Source organism: Neopsephotus bourkii, unplaced genomic scaffold (genome assembly GCF_033783945.1).
Source record: "Neopsephotus bourkii isolate Nb327-2 ecotype Australia unplaced genomic scaffold, CSIRO-AGI_Nbou_v1 NB_275, whole genome shotgun sequence".
Classification (NCBI taxonomy): domain Eukaryota; kingdom Metazoa; phylum Chordata; class Aves; order Psittaciformes; family Psittacidae; genus Neopsephotus; species Neopsephotus bourkii.
The window spans coordinates 2,126,479-2,152,197 of record NW_026900784.1 but is presented as its reverse complement, the minus strand read 5'-3'; the positions used below and the strand labels follow the sequence as shown (position 1 = coordinate 2,152,197).

Genomic DNA, 25,719 nt, shown 5'->3' with positions numbered 1-25,719 from the left:
TACTGGTTACTTACTCAATTGTGTTCCTGTCCACTTTTCCTGTCATATTAATGCCATAGAACTGCTGCATGGCAGCTATAGCTGATTGCATGGTTTCTGCAGAGCGCAACACCGACATTCGGGGGTCAGTTGGTGGAAGGTAGCCATACTTTTGTAACCATACCTGCAATGACAAGTGCAGTGGCTATTAAATAGAAATTAGAGGTAAATAAAATGCTCCCTAGTAATTTTGTACCATATATAATGAAGCTTCTAATTCACCAAGCACAAATCCTATTAGTCTGGGGATTTGGATTTTTTTTTTAAAGAATAAATTCTTTGAGGCTTTTATTTAACCTCCTTTATTAAAGATACTGCTGTTTTAAGACTTACAATGTTTTCTGCCCAGAAGCCAGCTCTCTTTTTTATCTGAAACTGCCTGCTTCAATTATTTATTTAGTGTACTTATTTATTTGAAGTTATAATTAAAGCACCTAACCATGTCTCTAGGCACTTCAAGAAAATATTAAGCAGACAAAATATAAAATCTACAATATATGCCACATCTAACTGACTGTCTACAGGGTACATAATATTCACCAACTACAACAATAAATCCACAATAGTTCTCACACAGTTACACTATATTGTTATCATCTCTCAAAGAATATGAAAAAGGAGCAGGGAGACATTCAGCTTTCTGGAAAGACTATCAAAATTACATACTTATAGGAAAAGCAGGTGGCCAAGAGATAGTGAAGTAGCAGTCTGTTCCCACTTACAGGAAACTCCCTGATAAGAGGATCTTCCTTTTTAAATCAAGATGGATTCAATGCCAACTGTTTATGCTCTTAAGTGTGTAGAAATGAGAGGGAGAAGGTATGCCCACATAACTGAGAGCTTTATGGATTAAAGCCAGTATCTTTAAGGACACCTGGAAAAATCCTCTGAAACACACTGTCCTCTTGAGTCAATGTTTCTAAATAAGTAGCTGTGGTTAATTTAATGTTTCTAAACAGTCTCAAAATTTAGCCTATACAAAACACAGTGTAAGACTTCTAAGGCAATGAGTGCACTGATACATCTTTTAAAATGTTTTCACTTTTTATCTAAGGACTGGAACTATTCACTAGAATGAAAGGTACATATATTGCCAATCGCCAAGACACGGCTGCAGCTTCCCCAGTAACAAAGTACTTGTGACCCAAAAACTGTTTGCTTTATAAAAAAAAAAGAATAAATAGATTAAAAAAAAAAAAACCTCACAAAATAGTTTCAGCCACTTCTTTCAAATGTATCAGTCCCAGTTCACGGATTCTGAATCATTACATTAATGAATGCTATCCACCCACTCTCCCCTTATAGTGTGCTGTGGGCTCTGCCTGCCTCATTCAACACTTCTGAGTTTTTTATATTTTTATACACACTATCTATACACAGGCTAACACCAAACTGTGTGGTCTGCAATGTTCAGCCTTAAGTTTATCTTGCAGGGTCAACCATTTCAGTTCCATAACCATGGTGGTGGTGTACTCCTCTTTTACAGATCCCATGAAGAACCTCAAGATGGGTGAACTCACTGCTATGGCTTACTTTACTAAGATGTATTATAGGTGAACATTGGCTCCATGTAAATGAAAAAATCAAACTGGCATTAAGGATTGGGGAAATCTTAAGAGTATGAGTTCAGATATCTCTAATTTAAAAAGGTTTACCCTCCCATAATGCAGTTCAGACACAATCTCAACAACGTTTGTAAGCTCCACACAACAGGGAGATACAGTACAAACAGGATTAAGATCCAGCCAGACCTCTTCCACCTTCACACTATATATATGAGCCGTTCAGAATAAGAACAAAATTTTGTCTAATAGGTAGGAATCACAGAATCCCAAGGGTTGGAATGGACCTCAAGAGATCATCTGGTCCAACCCCCCTGCAAGAGCAGGGTAACCTAGAGTACATCACACAGGAACTTGTCCAGGCGGGCCTTGAATATCTCCAATGTGGGAGACTCCACAACCCCCCTGGGGCAACCTGTTCCAGTGCTCTGTCACTCTCACAGTAAAGAAGCTCTTCCTGATGTTAACGTGGAACCTTCTATGCTCCAGTTTACACCCATTGCCCCTTGTCCTATCAGTGGATATCACTGAAAAAAGCCTAGCTCCATCATCCTGACACCCACCCGTTACATATCTGTAAACACTGATGAGGTCACCCCTCAGTCTTCTCTTCTCCAAGCTGAAGAGACCCAGCTCCTTCAGCCTCTCCACATAAGGGAGGTGTTCCACTCCCTTAATCATCTTCCAGTATAAATTAATTGCTACACTCAGTACCTACATCCAACTTTACATACTACTGACTTCCTGCACTTTTCAGCTTCAGGAGTGAACTTATGAACACAAGACTTTTCCTAGATTTGGCTGATCACACAAATGATTTAGTTTATCTGTCACTTTGCACAGGAAATCTGTTTTTCCTTCCACTATTGGAAGATAGCTTTGAAAGGCCAGATTGAGCGAGAAGGCTGGCAGGAGCAATGCAGTATGTGGAAACAAGAGCATAGAATCATAGAATCATAGAATAGTTAGGGTTGGAAAGGACCTTAAGATCATCAAGTTCCAACCCCACTGCCATGGGCAGGGACACCTCGCTCTAAACCATATCACCCAAGGCCTCGTCCAACCTGGCCTTGAACAGTGCCAGGGATGGAGCATTCACAACCTCCTTGGGCAACCTATTCCAGTGCCTCACCACCCTAACACAAAAGAATTTCCTCCTTATACCCAATCTAAACTTCCCCTATTTAAGTTTTAATCCATTACCCCTTGTCCTACCACTACAGTCCCTAATGAAGAGTCCATCCCCAGCATCCCTATAGGCCCCCTTCAGATACTGGAAGGCTGCTATGGGGTCTCCACGCAGACTTCTCTTCTCCAGGCTGAACAGCCCCAACTTTCTCAGCCTGTCTTCATATGGGAGGTGCTCCAGTCCCCTGATCATTCTTGTGGCCCTTCTGTGGACTTGTTCCAACAGTTCCACGTCTTTTTTTATGTTGAGGACACCAGAAGTGCACACAATACGCCAAGTGAGGTCTCACTAGAGCAGAATAAAGGGGCAGGATCACCTCCTTCGACCAGCTGGTCACGCTCCTTTTGATGCAGCCCAGGATACGCTTGGCTTTCTGGGCTGCAAGCACACACTGCAGCCTGCTCATGACCATTTTCTCATCGACCAGCACCCCCAAGTCCTTCTCTGCAGGGCTGCTCTGAAGCTCTTCTCTGCCCAGCCGTACCTGTGCCTGGGATTGCTCCAACCCAGGTGTAGGATCTTGCACTTGGAATGGTTAAACTTCATGAGGCTGGCATCAGCCCACCTCACAAGCGTGTCAAGGTCCCTCTGGATGTCATTCCTTCCCTCCAGCGTACAAACCGAACCACACAGCTTGGTGTCATCAGCAAACTTGCTGAGAGCTCACTCAATCCCACTGTCCATGTCAGCGACAAAGATGTTGACCAAGACCGGTCCCAACACCGATCCCTTAGGGACGCCACTTGTTACTGGTCTCCAGCTGGACATTGAGCCATTGACCACAACTCTTTGTGTGCTGATATCCAGCCAGTTCTTTATCCACCAAGTGGTCCATGCATCAAATTGATGTCTCTCCAATTTAGAGACAAGGATGTCATGTGGGACAGTGTCGAACGCTTTACACAAATCCAGGTAGATGACATCAACTGCTGTATCACTGTCCATCAGTTCTGTAGCCCCATCATAAAAGGCCACCAAATTGGTCAGGCAGGATTTCCCCTTAGTGAAGCTATGCTGGCTGTCACCAAGCACCTTGTTGTTTTTCATGTGTCTTAGCATGCCTTCCAGGGGAATCTGCTCCAAGATTTTGCCAGGCACAGAGGTGAGACTGGCTGGTCTGTAATTCCCCGAGTCATCCATTTTCCCCTTCTTGAAAATGGGGGTTATATTTCCCTTTTTCCAGTTGTTGGGAACTTCACCTGACTGCCATGGAAGGCATGAAGCATGGAAGGAAGAAATAATTTTGACACAGAAGGGGTTGATTTCAGTGTAGCACATAGAGTTCTTTTGAATTAATATAAAAAATGCATGTATTTAAGAATGGTGTTATTTTGAGATTCATCTTCTTATGCCAGTGATATTAAAACAAGTGATCAGTCAGGGAAGAAAAATTATTCTGAGCAGCATGCCACTGCTGTCTCAGCTGTCGACTCTATCTTGCAACCTTCTCAGTATGAATTTGGTACGCAGACAGAGCAGGGCTTTTCATGAAGCTCTCTTCATGAAAGGGGCGCATGAAATTGCTTGGTAGGCTTCTGAGGCCACATATCATCACTGAAAACCATCCTTACTGTGGCATAACTGAAGGAAACAAGCAACCAAATTTACCAGGAGCTGAACCTTCAGATACATGAATTAGAAAAGCTAAAAGACAGAAAATATAGCTTGGGGAGTACTGCTTATGGGAAAACTGGAGCAGACTACAAACTGGAATCTAGCAGGATACCTCTGGAGACACAGACAAGAAAAAGAGAGGTGGCTCAGAAACATCAGGAGACAATAGTGTAGCCTTTTGCCTTATAAGAAGACATAAATGCAAGTTAAATACAGGACGATTCTATGACTTGGTGGGACTAGATGATCTCCAGAGCTCCTTTCCAACCCTAATGATTCTGTGATTCTGTGCCTGATAGTCATTCCCTACTATTGAACAAAGGAAGGAGACTGTAGTTACAGGACAAGGGGTAATGGATTAAAACTTAAACAGGAGAAGTTCAAATTGGATATAAGGAGGAAATTCTTTCCTGTTAGGGTGATGAGGCACTGGAATTGGTTGCCCAGAGAGGTTGTGAATGCTCCATCCCTGGCAGTGTTCAAGGCCAGACTGGATGAAGCCTTGGGTGAGATGGTTTAGTGTGGTGTCCCTGCCCACGGCAGGGAGGTTGGAACTAGAAGATCTTAAGGTCCTTTCCAACCCTAACTATTCTATGATTCTATGAGTCTATGACCACCTGGGTCTTCCTTCAGCTCTCAAAATATCAACTAGAAGACAGCCAATGTACCAGAAAGACAGATGACCTTCCGAAAGCAAGATGATTGAGAACTAGTGGCATTTAGCAATGCTACTAGTGTTTTGTCCTGGTGAGAAAGGATCACAGAAGCAGCTAAGAGACAACAAATCTGGTTCCTGTGCATTCCTCAGATTCCTCCCTTACAAATATGCATGCTGTTAGAGGAAAAAATGGTGTTAAGAAACAGTCTGATGACACTCAACTTACCAAGAACAAAGAAAACCCATATATCATCATTAAAGATTAAGCCAGGATATTATTAAGATAATCAGTTTCAAAGCGCTCGCTGATTTCTAAGATAGAAATATCAACAAATTATTAATATTCCTGAATGACAGTACATAGTGTAAGATACAGTACAATTATGTTCTGTGAACCAGAAAGCTTAGTAAATCAGTCTAATAAAGCATGGATCAAAACAATTTTGTAATTGTTATTTGTGCAGCTGCATATCATTATTATTCATGTATTCCTGTTCCATTTTTTAGATTTTTATCAGGCAAACAAAATTCCTATCTGCAGTGAGTAAAATGGTAAGATTTCATAATTTCAAAATATTTTGACTTCTGTTTTTAATACACTTGTACCAAAGACACTCTAAGCGAAATTATTTAAAATGTCTGAGTAATTCAGGAGATTTATGTTTTCAAAAACATACATTTAAGAATCTAACTTACACTGATCACCACAGGATTTAGCAGTTCAAGTGCTGATGTCATTTTGAAGAGAGATTGAAGGCTTTTGTTACAGTATGGAGATATAAACTGACTCCAGAATTAGCATCCATGTGATTATGTCATTTCTCCATTTAGGCCAATGGCTAGTGGTGTGTTTTAATTATGGAGCTATTACAGTTAATACTGACTTTTCAGTGACAAGTTGATAGCCAGATAGATAGAAAAGCAATATAGATCATTATAGAGAGTCCTCCACTGTTTTTCCTACCTCATATTTCTAATGCCACCAGTTCCTTACTGGTGATGTTTTCTCTTCTTAACAGAAGATAGTGAAATGAATTTACAGACTGGATATATGGTTTATGATACCTACCTAGTGAGAAAAATAATTCAAAAAAAAGCATGTAACAAGAACATACACCGCAGAAGAGTCTAACTTAGCCAATGAGAAATGTCTACAGAATTAGAATAAGATTTATGATAGATAATATAATAGCATAATGATTATGATTGGTTTGCTGCCTATGGCTGTAATTCAAAATAACTAATCTTTAACAGCTAAAAAAAGAGCCTGCATGCTCAGAATGCATTCATCTGGAATGGCTTGAAGCTCACAAACAAATCCACTTCTTGGAAAACACATAGCAGGGTGGAAAAGATGTTAAACAGAAGGAATCATCTCCAGACCAAGCAATGATCTTTTTATTCACTATGGATGTACCAGAAAGAAAAAGTCATAATACCAACTGGAAACTTCAGTTCTCCTATGACCTAAACTAGAAAGTGACCAGCTTCTTTTCTTGTGAACTACTGTGACAACCCCTCCAAAAAGCAATGTACATGTGCTATTGGCACAGTCTTAGACACATTAAAGGTGTCAATCTTTATTGTGGACTACAGAATTCGTAGCAAGCACTAAGTGACTCAGAAAACTGTGGGATGTCTAGATGGCAGACTGCACTACAGTAAATACTTAGACGCACTACTAGAAGTAACAGAGCTGAGCTTACAGTGAGCCAAAGAAGACCAATTAGGCCCCAGTGAGTTTAGTGTTGATGCAGCTAGATAGCTCAAAATTAGTTGCAGTATCATCTCCACTGTTCTAGTACATATATGCTTACTGCTTTTCCTGTGTTCTGGCTACAAAGTGGATATGAAGCTGAACATTCATATTACGTAAGTATCAGATAGCGCAAACCAGATTTACCAATACATAATCTTGTATGTCTCTTGCTATATGAAGTCAGGAGAGAGGGGACAGTGTCAGGAATTTCCCCACAGAAGTGTATGATGACTGAGATATTAAAAAGGAAACTCCTGTTTCCAGTGAGAGGTAACTTGATTGTAAGAATAAAGATTGCAACCCAAGGACTTGACTGATTAATGACTTGTACCGAACTCAAGAGTCCAGGAGTGGCAAAAATAACAGGCAAAATAAATAAATAAATAATAAAAAAAACAACAACAACCAAACAAACAAAAAACCACAAAAAAACCCTACCCAAACCCACAACAGTTTGGCTGTTTTCCTCTAATTTATAATTGGAGTTTAAAATATTCTAAATATTTTGCTCTACTGTCACACTTATGCATGTTAAAAACAATATACCTGGAGAGCAGAATGAGTGGAAGGCATAAAAGAGCAGTCAGAAGCATCAGGATAGAGCCATTTGAAAATCCCAGGCAGGTGGGGACATATCAGTAAGTGGCAGATGTGGGATCTGCATCTAACACTGTGCTTGAGAGACTCTGAAATACACTTGGAACAGGGATCAAATACTACCTAGCTCCAAAGGCAGGAGTTACACTGTTCATTCAATACTTCTGCTGAGTGTCTGTACCAGGATTGGGTTAGTGGTTTAACAACTTTGACACAAATCCTTGCCCTGGAAAGAAACTCTTTGTACCTTCATCTTCCCTGTAACAGTACACACATTTATAACTGACTGCAGAATAGGGACCTTATTTATTAGTTGCTTACGGAAATTTTCTTCACCAACAGAAATCCCTGCAGAAAACTGGCATGGACCCAGACCAGTGGAAACACTTCCACAAATAAAACTAACACTTCTAGTAGATGTAAACAATCAATCATAGAGCACATTTTTGGATACACTATCCTTTCATCTTACTAGAATTTCTATAGCTTCTAAGAAAATATTAAATGCTCTGCAGAGCTAATGATCCAGTGTTGAATAGTTGGGCTTGGTAAGCCATATTTCAGGAGAAAAAAAAACAAAAAAAAAAAAGAGCAACAACAAAAACACACACACACACACACACAAAACACAACAAAAAATAAACAACCAAGAAATCCCAAACAAACAAAAAATATCCAACAAACTTTCTAGGGCTATGAAGATGATTTAAGTGATCGAAGAATTTCTGAATTTCTCTTATGCGGGAAGACTAAGACACCTGGGACTCTTCAGCCTACAGAAGAAGCTCAAGGGTGTTCCTACCTATGTGTACAAACATCTGAAGGGAGGGAGTAGAAAAGATGAAAGAATCACAGCATGGTTTTGGTTGGAAAGGACCTCAAAGATCATCTAGTTCCAGTCCCTCTGCCATGGGCAGGGACAGCTTCCCGTAGACCAGGCTCATCCAGCACCATCCAACCTGGCTCTGTAGATTTCTAGGGATGAAGCATCTACAATTTCTATGGGCAACCTCTGCCAGTGCCTCACTATTCTCACAGTAAAGAATTTCTTTGTAATATTTAATCTGAATCCATGTTCTTTCTGTTTAAAGCCATCCCCCTTGTTCCATCGCTAAATGTCCTTGTAAAAAGTCCCTCTCCAGATTTCTTGTAGGCTCCATTTAGGTACTTGAAGCTGCTCTAAGGTCTCCCCGAAGCCGTCTCTTCTCCAGGCTGAATAAGCTCAGCTCTCTCGGCCTGCCTTAGTAAGAGAGGCGCTTCATCCCCGACTGTATTCGTGGCCCCCCTCTGAACCTGTGCCAATAGGTCAGGCATAATACGCCCTTACTGAAGCCATGTTGGCTGTTGCAAATAACCTCTTTATTTTCCATGTGCATTAGCATAGTTTCCAGGAGGATCTACTCCATGAGCTTGCCAGGAACCAAGGTGAGACTGACCAGTCTGTAGTTCCCTGGGTATTCTTTTTTTCCCTTTTTAAAAAGGGGATTATGTTTCCCCTTTTCCAGTCAGTGGGAACTTCTCCAGACTGCCACAACTTCTGAAACAGAATGAATAGTGGCTTAAGCACTTCCTCTGATAGTTCCACCAGGACCCACAGATGCACCTCATCCAGTCCCATGGAGTTGTGCACCTTCAGGCTACTTAGATAATCTCAAACTTGATCTTTTTCGACAGCAGGGGGTTCTTCATTCTCCCAGTCCCTGCCTTTGCCTTTTGTGTCTTGGGCAGTGTGGCTGGAGCACTTGTTGGGGAAGACTGAGGTAAAAAAGTCAGCTGTTTCCATATGCCAGGTAACCAGTCTTCCATTTCCTTCCAGAGAAGGCCCATATTTTCTCTAGTACCCCTTTCATCGCTGACATACCTATAACAAGCCTTTCTTGTTGCACTTGATGTCCCTGGCAAGACTGAATTCTGTCTGGGCTTTAGGTTTCTTAACCTGACCCCTGGCTGCTCAGACAATTTCTCTGTATTCCTCCCAGGCTACCTGTTCTTGCTTCCACCCTCTGTAGACTTCCTTTTTGTGCTGGAGTTTGTCGAGGAGCTCCTTGTTCATCCACATAGGCCTCCTGGCATTCTGTCCAACTTCCTTTTTGTTGGAATGCATGGTTTCTGAGCTTCAAGGAGATGATCCTTGAATATTATCTACCTTTCTTGGGCCCCTCTTCTCTCCAGGGCCTTATCTCATGGTACTCTACCAAACAGAGCCCAAAGACTGGCACAGAATAAGGAAATATAAACATGGAAACACTAATTATTAGTATTTACACAGTATAAGTCAGATAGTCTGCTATAAGAAGCAACAGAGTCCCATTGTGCTACACTTAACAAACTAAGAAAGACAGTTGATTCCTTAATCACAAATAGACACCAAATTCAATGTGAAATGAAGAAACAGTTTATACGCAGGAAGGACTGAAAACCCCTATGTAAAAGGGGGGCTGAGTAATTTAATATTTTGACAAGATAAAGTGGAAAAATTATGAGCAATTCTTAATAGTCATCCACAGTCATTGAAAAAAATTGAGAGCATCTTGGAGATAACAACCCAGCAGAGTGTTGCAAGATTAGGGAAAAAAGTCACATTCAAAGATGAAAATACAACCCAGGAAGTTAATTCTGCACAGAACTCTCTTTCAATGCTCACAGCATGTTTTGTTTATGAATCTCAAACTAAGGAAGAGTTGCTTGTAATTTTGCAACATTTTGCCTGATATCTTCACAGTCTTGCTTCTGGTATACGTTTTGCAAGAACTGTGGTCTACTTCTTTGACAACCATCACATTGCAGGGTACAGATACTGCCTATAAGATTCCACAACCCCCAGTCCCTGTAAGACTTATTTTATTTGCTGAAGCTTTACTTTTTTCCCCTCATTCTCTGTCTCTGTCTTCTGAGAAGTTACTCAACTGTTTCTACATGGAATACCCTTGATCTTTACTGGGTTTAATTTTTTTCTCTTTCTTTGACTGTTTTCTATGGCTTGCTATATGTAACTGTGTAGTTCATTCAGACACTTGGATTCCAGAACACTAGGCAGATCAAGATGATTGGTATATGTCAAAATCAATAATAAGACTGTAGTCAGAACAATTCCAGTTGAGCCACAGGCCCATTAGTTGTTCCTGGGAAAATCAGCTGGCTTTTGTGGTAGCAAAAACAAGAATGAGTGATGCTTCCAAACTTTCCTCAGCACAGCACTGCAAGAATCCAGACAGGGCTTGGAATGTATAAAATGTTCTATAAATGCAACTGTCATTTGGTGATATATGAGGGAAAGCAAAAGTTCAAAGCCTCTTTCATCACACTCCAGAAGATTAGCCCACCTTGTCACTGCCTTAGTATCAGCATCTTTGATCCCAATAGCTTTGCAATACCTCACCTGCAAGCTGATTATTTCGGTCTAATCCACCTACATATTGCTGACATTATTTTGACTATGCTTATCATTACAGTATTTTAATGTAGAGTTGTTTCTTCTAATTCGCTATTTCTAAAAGCAAGCAGAGAACTGAACACCAACCAGGGAAACAGTTTGCTGCTTAGATCCTACAGCTTAGCACTTGTGCAGACTTTTGTTTCTTCTGTTTTAGATTCCACAAGAGAAAGATCCATCTCCCCTTGCACACAAACACTAACCAACCAAAGCACTGCATTTCATCATGAATTCGTTAAGGGCTGCCTCACTACTTCCATCACCATTCTACCAGCAGCAGTTTGAAAGTGGTTTGCACTAGCTGGAAGTGGTCACATAGGCTTTTAGGCGCTGAGAATATTGTTGCAGTCAATCATGTACTGCAAAAGAAAGGCATTCATATAAGCAGCATATGATTTTTTCTCATAGGCTGTAAAATTATTATTAGAAGTAGTTACATCAAATAAAATCTGTATACTCCTATAAGACTAATGTACAAGTGTATTAACCAAAATTACATTAACTGGCACTGCATTTTTTTATATGTCCAAATAGTTTGCTTCAAATTATCTTAAAGAATGTACTAAAACTTTGTTCTAAGACATCTACATAGGAAATACATAAACACATAATATACCAACAGATGGTGTTTTGCTACTTAAATAATGCTTGTGGTGAGGTAGATCATTGTAATAAAATCAAAAGGTCAAGCTACAAAGTTCCTTTGGGGAAATGATTATTCAAACCAATTCTGACACTTGGTATTTGAATACATTAAATAAAATAACTTTACTATTGTGGTTTATGCAGTTTTAAGTTCATCTCAGTGAAGCAAATGAACTGCAAGTTAATCGTCTACAGGAAATGTGAAGACCAAACTTTTTGGTTTTCTCCATATCACTTATATTAAATTTCTTTCATTATAATAGTGTTTTTTTCTCATTTTATGGACATAAAAACCTAATATTTTGAATCATAAGCACATCCATTAAATGTCTATGCAAATATTATTTGTATATCTTGAATATTTTTATATTATGGATTAAACTAAAATTGCATTAAAGCAAAAGAATAGAAATTCAACAATGCATTGTGTATCTTTCGTGGATTTATATTTCAGATATTCTTTTTACTACACTTTTATAGGTAACACTGAATACAAACTCATACTGTACTGCACATACACAGTCTTTGAAAGACTGTGACTGTAAACAACTGCCTATGCTAAAATCAACTGCAAAGCTGCATTCAGTGGAAACAGGAGGTATTTAACTGAATCAGATAGTTCCTTTATTTTGCTGGATATTACTTTTATTTTTTTCCTTTCTACGCCTTTTCAGCAATGAATTATGTCACTACTTGTAATATAAGCTTTTATGGCACTGTATGTTTGTTTACCACAGTTAAAATAGTTTTTTAAGATAAACTGATACTAAACCCACTTTAAATTGAAAATATCTCTTTTTTTCCTGTTTTCTGCTTTTCAAAGTTAGATATATAAGATGTAAAATTTAAGATGCTCACTCCCTTGCTGGATATCATTCAATATTTCAGAAACCCTCCTTTTTGACAAACAAGCTGATATAAGGTTTGTGATATTTTCAGTAATATAACAGCTCTTTGCTAAGTCATGTTTTTCTGCAGAAATTTGCAGACAGAAGATGAACATGGTATTTAAAAGTATGTAAAATCTGCAGATTCTATGTTTTTCACTTCCCAGGAAGAGACAGGGAAAGAATGCAATGAACATATAATACCATGGTTTCCCAAATTATTTGGTCCACACAGCACAATGAAGACAACAGCAACAACAGCAAAAAAATAAATACTAGAACACAACATCATTTCAAAGGAAAACTTTGCAACTTTTGCAAGGAGGCCAAGGAGCTACTAGAGAAGAGAGGAAGTAAAGTCCCTAAAATGCATGATTTCTTTGGAGCAATACATCCAGTTGGGAGGAAGAAGGGCAACATTTCAATTCAGCCACTCCCTTCCTGTTTTGCAATGAAGACATTCTTCTCAGCAACACAGTAACTCTATCTGATCAGAGGCTATAACAATGAAAAGGCAGTACAGAAACCAGCTCATCCTCTGTTCCATCCTCTTTTGCCTTCTGACTTACACCCCAGTTTTGCAAATGCTGGTCCAATAGAGAAGTATCCATGGGATATTGATCTGTAATTAATGTTTCCCACTTTCATTTCAAACCCTTCTTCAGAAAATGCCTGTGGGAGATGACTCTGCTACAGACAGGAGAGGAATCAATCAGAATCCAGCACTTCCATTTTTATGTGCTCGTTCTAATGATTCTCTCTGATAATTTATGCAAATAACACCTGTCTTGTTTTCCTCTTGTATAAATGGAGCCAGACAGTGCCCTACAACTGAAAAAATAACAATACCGGTTAAACACTTTTACCTTTTTTTTTTTTTAATCACCTTCAACAGTGATCACTTCATAAATTCTGTTTTAGCATGGATAACAATAGGTGAATATGGAAGCTTTCTTGTATAGAGTTCAAATCTTAAGAAGCAAGAAATGTGAATTTAGCATGGGTACAACAATATCTTTGCTTCAAATCACCATGGACTACATTGCAGGTGACTCCAGACACAGGGGTTAAGGTGAAGATAAAAAGACACAAAATGCAGAAAAGGCTATCTTGCTTGGTATAATAAGGACATACCAATTCTGAAGTAAACCATTCCCTTTCCTTGAAACCATCTCTGTGTCGATTAGTGACAGAATAGGACCAACTCAAGCTAGCTGTATTACCCTCCTACTTTCATTAAGAAGTCCTTATACTTCATTTGGTAAGTCTATTTTGCTTTCAGTACACTAACTCACCAGCTGTTTGTAATCCTTCTGCAAGTAACAGAAAGACTGCATATATTTCAGTACATCTGCAACTCTCCTTTTGATGTCATCCTCCAACTCTATTTTTGTTAGAGGGCAGGATTACAAAAATAGAAAGGGGAAGGGGGAGTGGTGGATTGAAGCAAGTGAGTGATGCGACAAGGTGATTCCTGCAGGCAGAAAGGGACATACAGTAATTGCTTCCAAGCAAACCACGGGATTATCTTTTATTAGCTCCCCTATGGGCTATGGTCATGTTCACTGCAATTTAAATATGTATTAAAACAATTTTAGCTTTGCTTAATTAGGACCTGGTGCTGTGAATTCCTGAGTACTCTCAAAAGTCATAGATTCAGATGGATGCTTAGAGTACTCAGTACCTGGCAGCAGAACTCAGTCAAGTGCCTCTATCAACCAGTAGCAAGATTAGGATTTAATTGTACATTTATATACATTTAAATAAATAAGTTGCTAAAGAAAATAGTCTACTTACACTCATCATTACTAACATTTATAAAGCTGAGACATTGTAGAGTTTTTCTGTATAAATACATTGTTTCTCTTACTCAAACAAGCAGATTGAATCAAAATAGCAGAAAAGGCTTTCGTGCAATTACGGGTAATATGCAGAAAAAGTAACCTAGTACATTTTGGAAATTACATTTTCAATCAATAAACATCATAGGTCCTGTATTCTCATAGCAATGTCATTAGCATGCAAATCCTGTGAACCTAATCTTTAAGTATCCCAAACAGCACTTTATATGTTTTTTGGTTTTAGTTTAACTTAAGCCTTTTAGACTTAGTCTACAATAAACCAGAGGAAAAATTAGAGCTGGTATCACCCCATTCAACAATTAAATCAAAATTTACAAAAGTTATGTGTACAGTTTTGTTCAGATTCAAACTGCAAAGGAGAACATGTATTAAAGCCAAGGATGTTTACATCTGTTCACCTGTGTGTGTATATATTTGCTGAAGAGAAAAAAAAACCACGCTTTTTTCTTCAGTTTTGATTTTAGAAATGTGGACAAAAAAAGTATAGTGATTGAGGTAGCAATTGTTAATGAAGGAACTGAGTACTTGATTTCTCAGCTCTCAAAACTAGGAATCAAATTAAATCCTGCATTCTGCAAACATGAAGTTCTCCTCCAGATTAAGTTACCTCAGAACTGCAACTAAGGAACCAACACCCAAAAACCCTCCAGCCTGTGACACATGTATAATGAACAAAAAAATACAGATTGACTGTCATGTCAAACTGGTTAGGATATACAATTCTAGCACATCCTATCCCAAAACAGAACAGACACAAAATAAATTTCCAGCTGAGCTCCTCCAATAGGTGGTGGACATCATGGAAGTATGCTTTCATTCTGATGTGCTGTTTTCTGTGTGACAGCTAAACAAGGGCATATTTTAGACACTTGGCAATGTTTTTTACTTCCTACAGGCTAACAGTATGCTTTTGCATTGTTTGAGGGTGACATCTGTATGATAAACATCTTCACTATAAATTTCATTTGTATCAAGCACCATCTCCTTAGTCACCTTGAAAGTGTGCAACTGACCTTCATCATATCTATTCTAAGTTTCAAATTATTTCTGTTTTTAATACATGCTTGCCACATACTTTGTAATCAATTTTTCACCAGAAAGTAATTTTTCATCTTTCTCTCAATCTAAGAATATTCAGCTTGAGGTAAGGTATAATGTTACCTATCCTTTTTTAACAATGAGAATGTCATGTTACTAAAAACTAGAAATACCTAATGTTACCTTCTAACTTTAGAAAGTTGTATGAGATCGGTTTTTAAAGCAGTAAGAGCTTTCTAACTCAACAATTTATTATTAAAGGAATTTTAGATATATAATTAGGACTTAAGTCTTTTTTTAGTTTAATACTGGATTTAATAATGAAGTCATTATCGGAACAGAAACTGGTGCAAAGATGACTTCCTGAACCTACAGAAGAGTGCTCATGTAGCTCTCTGATGATCTTATACAGAGGAGCAGAGATGGGAAAAGACTTTGAGGGGAGGTTCCTAGAGTCAAAGCTGCAACGAATCATCTTAGGGTCCTTTCCAACCATAACTACTCTATGATTCTGTGATTTGTCTCTAAATTGGAGAGACATCAATTTGATAGGTGGACCACTCGGTGGGTAAAGAACTGGCTGGATGGTCGCACACAAAGAGTTGTGGTCAATGGCTCAGTGTCTGGCTGGAGACCAGTAACAAGTGGTGTCCCTTAGGGATCGGTGTTGGGACCAGTCTTGTTCAACATCTTCATCGCTGACATGGACAGTGGGATTGAGTGCGCCCTCAGCAAGTTTGCTGATGACACCAAGCTGTGTGGTTCAGTTGATATGCTGGAGGGAAGGAATGCCATCCGGAGGGACCCTGACAAGCCTGTGAGGTGGGCTGATGCCAATCTCATGAAGTTTAACCATGCCAAGTGCAAGATCCTACACCTGGGTCGGAGCAATCCCAGGCACAGGTACGGCTGGGCAAAGAAGAGATTCAGAACAGCCCTGCAGAGAAGGACATGAGGGTGCTGGTCGATGAGAAAATGAACATGAGCCGGCAGTGTGTGCTCGCAGCCCAGAAAGCCAAGCGTATCCTGGGCTGCATCAAAAGGAGCGTGACCAGCAGGTCGAAGGAGGTGATCCTGCCCCTTTACTCTGCTCTCGTGAGACCTCACTTGGGAGTATTGTGTGCAGTTCTGGTGTCCTCAACATAAAAAGGACATGGATCTGTTAGAACAAGTCCACAGAAGGGCCACGAGGATGATCAGGGGACTGGAGCACCTCCCGTATGAAGACAGGCTGAGAAAGTTGGAGCTGTTCGGCCTGGAGAAGGCTGCATGGAGACCTCATCGCAGCCTTCCAGTATCTGAAGGGGGGCTATAGGGTTGCTGTGGAGGGACTCTTCATTAGGGACTGTAGTGATATGACAAGAGGTAATGGATTAAAACTTAAACAGGGGAAGTTTAGATTGGATATAAGGAGGAAATTCTTTACTGTTAGGGTGATGAGGCACTGGAATGGGTTCCCCAGGGAGGTCGTGAATGCTCCATCACTGGCGGTGCTCAAGGCTAGGCTGGACAAAGCCTTGGGTGGCATGGCTTAGTGGGAGGTGTCCCTGCCCATGGCAAGGGGGGCTGGAACTAGGTGATCTTAAGGTCCTTTCCAACCCTAACTATTCTATGATTATATATTGCTGAGAAAGCTACCTGTAGCCAACACAGGGATGGAAATGGTGGCCGCAATCTTTCTTTTCTTTCTCTTCATAGTATAAAGTATAGAGAAGCATTGATGGAGACCACATTTGACATATTATGTAAACTTTAAAAAGTTCTATCTTGCAACTACTGAAGGAGAGAGCTTCAAAGTTACCAAGCAAGTAACTATCAGTAGTTGGTCTGAAGATCCTCAGACACTACCTTAACAGAAACTATAATCAATTTTCCATTAGTTATTAAGGTACCCATAGTCACTGCAGTATCTCATATGTCTTTTCTACAAAGTTCAGTATTGTAACTCCGGGGAAACTAAACTTCCCACATGGAAACCTGGAAGTTTTATCCTCATTCAATTTTACAGGTATAAAGTGTCACATAGCTATATTGCCATAAAATGAGGCATGCCTAATGAAATAAGTCTTCAGCAAGCTGCATTTTTAGATTCATCAAATTTAATTGACTTCTAGTTCCCTTCTTTACCTCCCCTCTAGCACAGAAATGCAGTCTTGGATCAGCATTTTGTAAGTTTTGCAGCTCATCTGAAAGCAAAGTAAAGCTGAAAGATCTGATAACATCAAAAGCTCTTAACTGGTTATATGTACTCATGCCAGAAACATTATTCCTTTATAATCACAAGAAATGACTGGAAAATGAGTATGAGAAATTCTACAATGGGTTATCTCAATAGTGCTTCATCTCCTGCCTTAATAAAAATCTTCCTATTGGACAATTTTGTAATAATCTGGCTACTGTGGAAAATTCATTTTCATCCCATCAGTTAAAGGTTATTTATTTAAAAGCAACTTTCATTTCAAAGTTTACTGTCCACTTCAACTGATTTGTGTTAAGTTTTGAAAATATAAATAGGAGAACTCAGTTTAGCTTTTCTTATTCTTAACGCTGATCCTATTTAGCCTCTTCAAATGAAACACTATTAATGTAGGCCCTTACAAAAAAAGCATGAACTTATTCAGATTTCTCTTGTCCATCTTCTAGAATTTTTTTTTTTTTTGATGAATCACCTTCTGAGATGAAGTTATCAGAACCTGACAAACACTATGTAGGAAAACAGCGACAGGTCAACTTAATGATATAAAAATATTTCATGATTTTTGGAATATTTTAAATATCCTAGCATTTTTCTTTTGTAGCACACCGAACAGCTGCTTTTGCTGAGCTGTGCAAAGCATTGCCCAAGTCTCTTCCCTCAGTGACTACAATTAATTTAAAAATCTGAAACATGTGTGAGAAATTCAAATTAAACCCTCTAGCACGCATTACCTTATCAGCACTGAATTTCACCTGCCACCCTTGAAAATTGACAACCACTCACTTTGATAGACACATTCTGAGAACTGTACTATAGCACTCAGCAAATAAATTCTCCTTCAAAGCAAATTCAAAATCTCATCATGAACTCACTTCTTACAAAAAAATCTGTGGGAAGAAGCCTTGCGAGGGTAAGTAGCTGACAGAATAGGTTTCAAAGTTTTAATAAATGTTCTTTTCACTGACAAGTTGGAAATCAGGATGGATTGTCTTTTCTCTAATGGATGTGCTTTATTTCAAAGCAGAATTAGTTCAAGGAAGTCCAACGACGTTTCCTGTGAAAGTAGAATGATCAACAGTCTTCTACGAGAACAGGTCTCACATTATTTTCCTCCTACAGTTAACAGACTTCCTGGAGATAATAATTCATGAAGAGGAAGATGCGATGAGATACTTGTAAGATCACCATGGCAGTAGTTATTAGATGTGCATTTCTGTGTATCATGATGTAGAAATCATTAGCCTTTCTTCTGTGCCTGTTCATTTTATCTCAGCCCCACAAAACACATGTGGTTGTGACAGCAAATGCTTACTGTAAGCAAAAGCTGTATATTTAAGTGATACGCACCATAGGTGTTTGGGAGGTCTGGCAGTTGATGCCTCCAGGGAACAGCGCAGAAAGGCTTAATGAAAAAAAGCAGCAGGGACTGACAAGTAACAGGACATAGGTCTGCAGAAGGACTAATACAGACCAATTTGGAGTTGGAAGGAACTGCAAAAGATTCATGTGGTTTTAGTGAGCACTGAACTGCTTTGTAGGAAAAAGAATCTGAGAGAAATGAATCAAAAGTCTGCTACTGAGGTCTGAGATGATATATTGCCTCAATGGCTGTTTACATAAATGGCTTTATTTGTACACATAAGGTCTGGACAGGTGGAAAACACATATACAACCCTTCAAACCTAACCAAAGCCAGTTTTCTGTCATATGATTAAAAAGTTAAAAATAAAAATAATTAAATCTTCTTGCAGGCTCAGAACAAGCTATTTATCTTGTATATTTCTCTAGGGCACATAGGACGGCTGATATACCAATTTCTGTACATGTCACTTTTCATAACAGAACACTTGAACTAAATCTTGTAAAATTCTTACAACTAATTAATATGAGAAGAACATATAGAAAGTTTCTGTTCCCAGTCTTGTGAAAGTCTTGAAACATTTCAGATAGTGCCAAGTACTGCACGATTTGGCACTATAACAGAAGTGATTGGCAAGATTTTTTTTTTTTTTCTCTTGACACCAATGCTTATGTCCTCCTTTCCTTCTTAACTTTAAAATCTTGAAATCTTCTAATTTTTAAATACTCAGACTTAAAATTTAATTTCCACACAAGACCAGAAAAGTTTTGTGGAGAGCTTATTTTAGTACAGCATAAACACATACATATAGAAGTCTACCATGGAGTTTACACTGCCTTAAAATAAATTATTTATATTTCACAACTTTAAAGGATTCCTTCTTATAGCAGATCAGACTGGAGAATAACGATAATCTCCTTTCATAGATGAGAAACTGAAGCAAAGGAAACTCTTGCACATAAACTGTGCTTCCTCCTGATTCATTAGAACAAAATCATATGTTGATACCTTAAAGTTCCTGAAGACAATGGAACTGCTTTCATCCTGATGTTTAACCTAATACTTTATAAAATACGTAAAAATACCCACTAATCCTTAGGTTTCAGAACAATTTAAGTCTTTTGCAAAAGAGAAACTGCATAAATGGAAGCACATATACTGTTATAATTTATTTACATATTCAGATATTAGAGCAAACTTGGTAAGATATATTTAAAAATTAGCTAATTCATAATTTTTCTTCTCTTTGAAATACATACTTTTAAAAATAAAAACCCTGTACTTTTTTAAATAATGGAACTTTAAAAATCTTTGCCTGACTTGTATTATTCACTGGTTTTACAGATGTGTCTCCACACCATCCTTTCAATCCCATATTAATTTCTGAAAATGACTGCTAATTTCTCATACTCTTCAGATAATAAATATGTTTCTATTGCATTAGAATTATAAATATATAGTACCCATCAGCATGCTGTGGGTTATTTCTATTAATACTTAAACACAATGTAAATAAATACATATGAAAAATAAGTCAATGAAAATATGCATATTAAAATGTTTTACTATTTGTTCATCTTTTAACTTATAAAATTCAATTACCTTCTGTTCTCTCCCAGTAAAATTCTGCTTTTACCTGTGAAATACGAGGTATATGGAAGTTAAAGAACATCCAAGTAGACCTGTTCTTAGAAATGGATCTTTCCCTGGTTTAGTGTTATAGATACAGGAATCTGAGTTATTTTTTTCAGCATTTTTGCATACATTCATTCAAAAATGGTCATAAAAATTTATGACAGGGTATAAAGAAATTTCCCTCCAAATCTTCAGAATTTGACTGTATCTAATGTCATGAAATATTTTCCCGTTTCAGTAAATTTCTATTTATTTTTTTTTTTATTCTGCCAGATATTTGCATGGTTGAAAAGCTGTTATTTGAACCTTATGTATGTTCCCCTAAACCATTTATTGTAGAATAATGGAACCCCTAACTGGTCTTAGTGCAATACCTATAGTATGACTCTCTCTTATTTTGGGGGACAAACACGTTTTTCCTTGGATTGCATAAGCAGTATCCCAGACTCCTCAGGTTGCTTCGAATTCAGATTTTTGCTATTCAGGAAGATCTTTAGATAATACAGATATGCATGAAAAAATATTCATAGAAAGAGCAACAAGGAGCCTTTGGTTCCATTCTTGTTTTCTATTGAAACCACCAGAGTACAATTCCACGCTGCTACTCATGTCCTTCAAGTAGCATGCCTCCTATACAGTGGTATTTCTTCAGAAGCTGGAAAGTTTCAAACCTGCCTCTAGTCTAACAGAATATTGCAAGAGTCTGTGTCAGAGAAAAGCCAAGAATAATAACAAAGGCTTTACTTAAAAGACCATAACAGAAATTTGATGACTCCTTAGCACCAGCTATCTGGCACTACTTTACAAAGACCATGATGAAGCAGCTGCTCAAAGAGCTTATTTAGCTTGACAAAAACCTGAAGAGAATTCATGTCACAAACAAACTTCTCTTTCCTGTACTTCTAAGTGGAAGCTGAAGGTATTGTATAACTTATGCTGATAAATACCCTGTTATCCCTTCCCTGTAAAAAGAATGCAGACTTGAGACACATTTTTTTAATTATCTTCCTAGTCTAAGCCCTGCTAATACTCAACATTTACACATTATTTCTTCCTGTTTTCCTGGGTCCAACTTTTTCACAGAGATTGCAAACGACAGCACATACTACAGTGAATGTAAATATGAACAGCTTAAAAAGCACAGACTCAAAAAAAATTAGGAAAAAGAACATGACAATGAAAACAAGATAGGGTCCTATACGGAAGAGCAGGCAGCCAAGGGACGCATTCATCTTTCTGATCCAAACCAGCTAATCTAACCATCTTCTGCACCCTTGTATGTAAAACTTTGAATGCATCTACTTTTTTACAAAGTGCAGAGACGCCATAAAGAGAAGAATAATATGGGTAATTACAAAAAATCCTCAGAAGTCATCAAGTGGTAGCATAAACTGCTTAAGTCCAGAGCAGCATCTCAGAGATGAACTGAGAAATCTTACCATGGACTTGAACACATACTTAGTGTCAGTTGGAAGCAGCAAATTATTATCTGGAAAAGCTTCTGTCAAAATCAAAACCCCATGTAACTAAATCAAGGCACTTTCAGAAAAATAACTCAATAGGTCAGGTGGAACCTTACAAAAGATACATGGTGTGAGCATTTCTTCATTATATACTTCTAATAGGCCAGGATGGTTGTATCATAAAGATTTTTTTCCATATAAGCCATATTTTCATACTGTATACTATTCAGCTCTACTCTGAAGAATTATAAAATATATAAAAATAGTTGCATATAAGTGAACTTCACAGTGATTGTGCATAGTAACTGTTAAAAAAAAATCAAATCCTCATTAAAGGAACGAAATCAATACAAGAGCACATATACATATATAGTACAACACATCTAAGGTAAAAAAAAACATAGTGAGCTATCAAAACCACATCTAGTTTCTCTTTTTACATTGATAAAGTGACCAAGCCTGGATTTTTCCAACTGGAATTGCAGATGGACTCTCTATGTACTAGTCTGATTAAACTAAAATACCTCACATGCATCCACTGTGTTTGCAGCCAGACAGAAGAGTTCTGAATTTCACAGTGTGTTTACATTTTACTTCCATTGCTGTTACAATAACTGCTTCATAGTTTCAAAATACCTTAATGATTATCATCTAACTCTGCTCACTGTCCTTGACAGTTATTTTCCCCCAATTCTATTGTTTAAAATGCCTTTCATGTGATAAAACATGCTGCATTTCAGTTTTTTCTGGCATTAAGTTTTATAATGGTATATATTTATAGAATCACAGACTCATAGAATGGTCAGGGTTGGAAAGGACCTTAAGATCATCTAGTTCCAACCCCCTGCCATGGGCAGGGACACCTCACACTAAACCACGTCACCCAAGGCTCTGTCGAACCTGGCCCTGAACACCTCCAAGGATGGAGCATTCACAACTTCCCTGGGCAACCTATTCCAGTGCCTCACCATCCTTACAGTAAAGAACTTCCTTCTTATATCCCATTTAATTTGGTAGTTTCTTACTATATAAAAACCCAACACAAATTGGAAGCTAGGCAGAAGCTTTAAAATTAGGCAGGGAGTCTCCACAAGCACAGTTTTTATCAGCCATTTTTCATGTCCTATTATCAGTGACAAGCCCCACAGATCCAATATCACACCTTTGTACTCTAACTGATCACAGTAACAATGGCTTGGCTTTCATTTCAATACCTTCCATCTTTACAACAAAATCTGTCCATACTTAGAAATAGAAGTCTGTGTTTCACCATACTTTAATGTTTCAAAGTAATGCTTTTAATGCTGCTTGTAACACCCAAGCTCTTGTTGATAACTGTGCTTCAATTAATAAAATGAACTGCAAATGCATTGGTTTTCACAAATTCTTCCGTGTGTATAGTTTTTTCAACACTTAGGGGTGGAAACATGGAATTAAATCTAGACCCAGACATCTTCCCCTGTGTGTTACAAATTCGTGCAGACTTCTACATGAGGAAAGACTTACCTTCAAGCACATGAAAGTCAGAAGTTTATTATCTAAATGGTATATTATTAAAATAGGGATTAAAGTGGCCTTACCAGATGTTTACTTTTATGAAATGCTCAAGAGAAGCACAAATTACACTTGGTGTCAATCGCTTACTGTCATTTTGTCCAAGCATTGATAAATCCTGGGGGTTTTAGTAACATTTTTGAAATCTAAATAAACTATGACCAGTGTTTTCAAAAGGCAGTTCTCATTTCACCTTGATACTGTTGTCAAAAATTTTATCAACTTTCTCTATGTAATAGTAACATAGATGATTTTTAGAGTTACATTTTCAAATATTGCCCAAATAATGTTCAAGTTTTTTATCAGCTTGTATTTTACTGACACAAAATTCAAACACAATGTCAGCGACAAGGGATCTGACAAAGAACCTCTAAGCAGTGCCATCTGTGATGAGAGTCTGACATGTTCAGTTTTAGAAAGGTCAGTGCAGAAGGACAACCTTGCTTGCCACATCCATCACAAAGGAATTCAGCAGCTTGGATGAAGAAAATGCTTTCCTTTAGTCTGATCAATCACACAATATCAGGGCAACATCTCAAAATACTATAAACAAGCACTAACATGTTTGCAAATATTGGTTTTTCTTTGATGCTGTCAACCTTGAAATCTGCATAATACTCCAGTCTGGGAAACTATTTCAAAACATTTGACATCATGGAAAAGAAGAATTTGAAAAGCTGTCAGAAAAAAATGCTTCGGGAAACAGTGCTCTCTTTAAATCACAACTTTTATAATGTCTCAAAATACTTGGGGAAAAAAGTTTATTTTAATTGAAAAATTGGTATAATTTAAATTCTGGTTAAGTAGTTAAAATGCCGTCCAGTCCAACAACCTCCAGGCCATGACACTACTTTAACTGTTTTATTCCTTCATGAGTTACTTGAATCTGCCTATTCAGTCAATGCCCTTCAGCACCTTTCAGTGCTTCTGCTCTGCAGGAACACTTTGACCTTCTGTATGGCTCTTCAAAATGTGACAGCGAGATAGAATTACTTACACTGCGCTTTGCTCAGAAGTCAACTTTTTCCATGCACACATCAGAATAAAAAAGCTATAGTAATCAGGCAACATTTAAGTCTTGAAGGAAGCTCAGTGTCACTTTTTGGTGGTGCCAGCTCTGTAGCTACATAGGTAACTAGGAAAAATGCAAGTAGAAACAGCACATGAAAGTATGTATGGATGTAATGAACCTTGTTCAGAATTAGGGCAAATAATGTAGAAAAAACAGTAGGAGTAACAGTATAGAAAGCCACAATGATAGTTCAGTGTTTGCCAACCTAGACTGACACTGATTTCAATCAGTATCAAGCACTGCTTCATCTCTGTGGTGCAGTAGCTCTAACAGAAGTCTACAAAACAGTATAAAATGTGGCCTCAACTTCCACTGCTGAAATAATATAAAATAATAATTTACATATAATTGTAATTATTTCTTTGGCAGGATGGAACATTCAAGTAACAAACACTGAATTCAATAATACATTTATTTCTTTAAATAGTTCATGCTATCTTTCTACTACCAACGTAACTTACCATAAGCAGATTACATCTTCTGTAGGTACTACTTGCTGTAATTGTTTCATCCATGTTTAGTTGTTTTTCCTTTTTATTTTATTAGCACTAAAAGAACAATTCAGTAATAGCCATATTTAGCATCCTGACTAGATAAGCCCCTGGACTAGACTGATGTAGCAGCTGACAGGTAGAAGCACAAATATGAAATAAAAGTGGAGCGTGAAGAAGATGCTCAGACCTATGATAGTTACCAAGAATATGTACGCAGTGGTTAGATCAGTCAAATATTAAGGGAATTATTTAGAAGTTATCATGACTCTAAGCAGCAGTAGTACCACCTAATGAACATAATCTTTGAAAGACACCTCAAATTCCAGTACTGGTTTTAATTTCATATTAAAGAATTCTTCAAAATGATTGCTCTGAACAAACTGTGGATTGTGATGTGGACACAACATGGACAGTGATTTCACTCTTCACACATGTTGATTTATTCCCTGTAAGTCCCAGTGAAGTGGTAGAGAGAAGGAAATCACTATAGGCTGACCTTAGTTTAAACTGTTAGTGTATTTTACTTCATCAAGTGTGCCATAGGCTTCTTAAACCAAAACCAAGTACATGAAACCAAGGCACTTACTGGTAAAACACATGGAAACTCTTCAAAGCTCTGGCTAGCCCGCCTTGGTTGTGACATTTCCTAATATGTAATTTT

At 38.0% G+C, this 25,719-nt stretch overlaps 1 protein-coding gene across 2 annotated transcripts in view; it reads right to left on the bottom strand.

Moving 5' to 3' along the window:
* Window positions 1-25,719, bottom strand: part of MMP16 (matrix metallopeptidase 16) — a 180,570-nt gene that overhangs the window by 88,059 nt on the left and 66,792 nt on the right. Inside the window, exon 2 of one of the 2 annotated variants that reach the window (XM_061346811.1) lies at window positions 15-163. The exons of the other annotated variant lie outside the window; for it this stretch is intronic. Within the exon in view, the coding sequence (XP_061202795.1) occupies window positions 15-163 (149 nt within the window). The remainder of the gene's footprint in view (window positions 1-14; window positions 164-25,719) is intronic. 2 annotated transcript variants of the gene reach the window in all.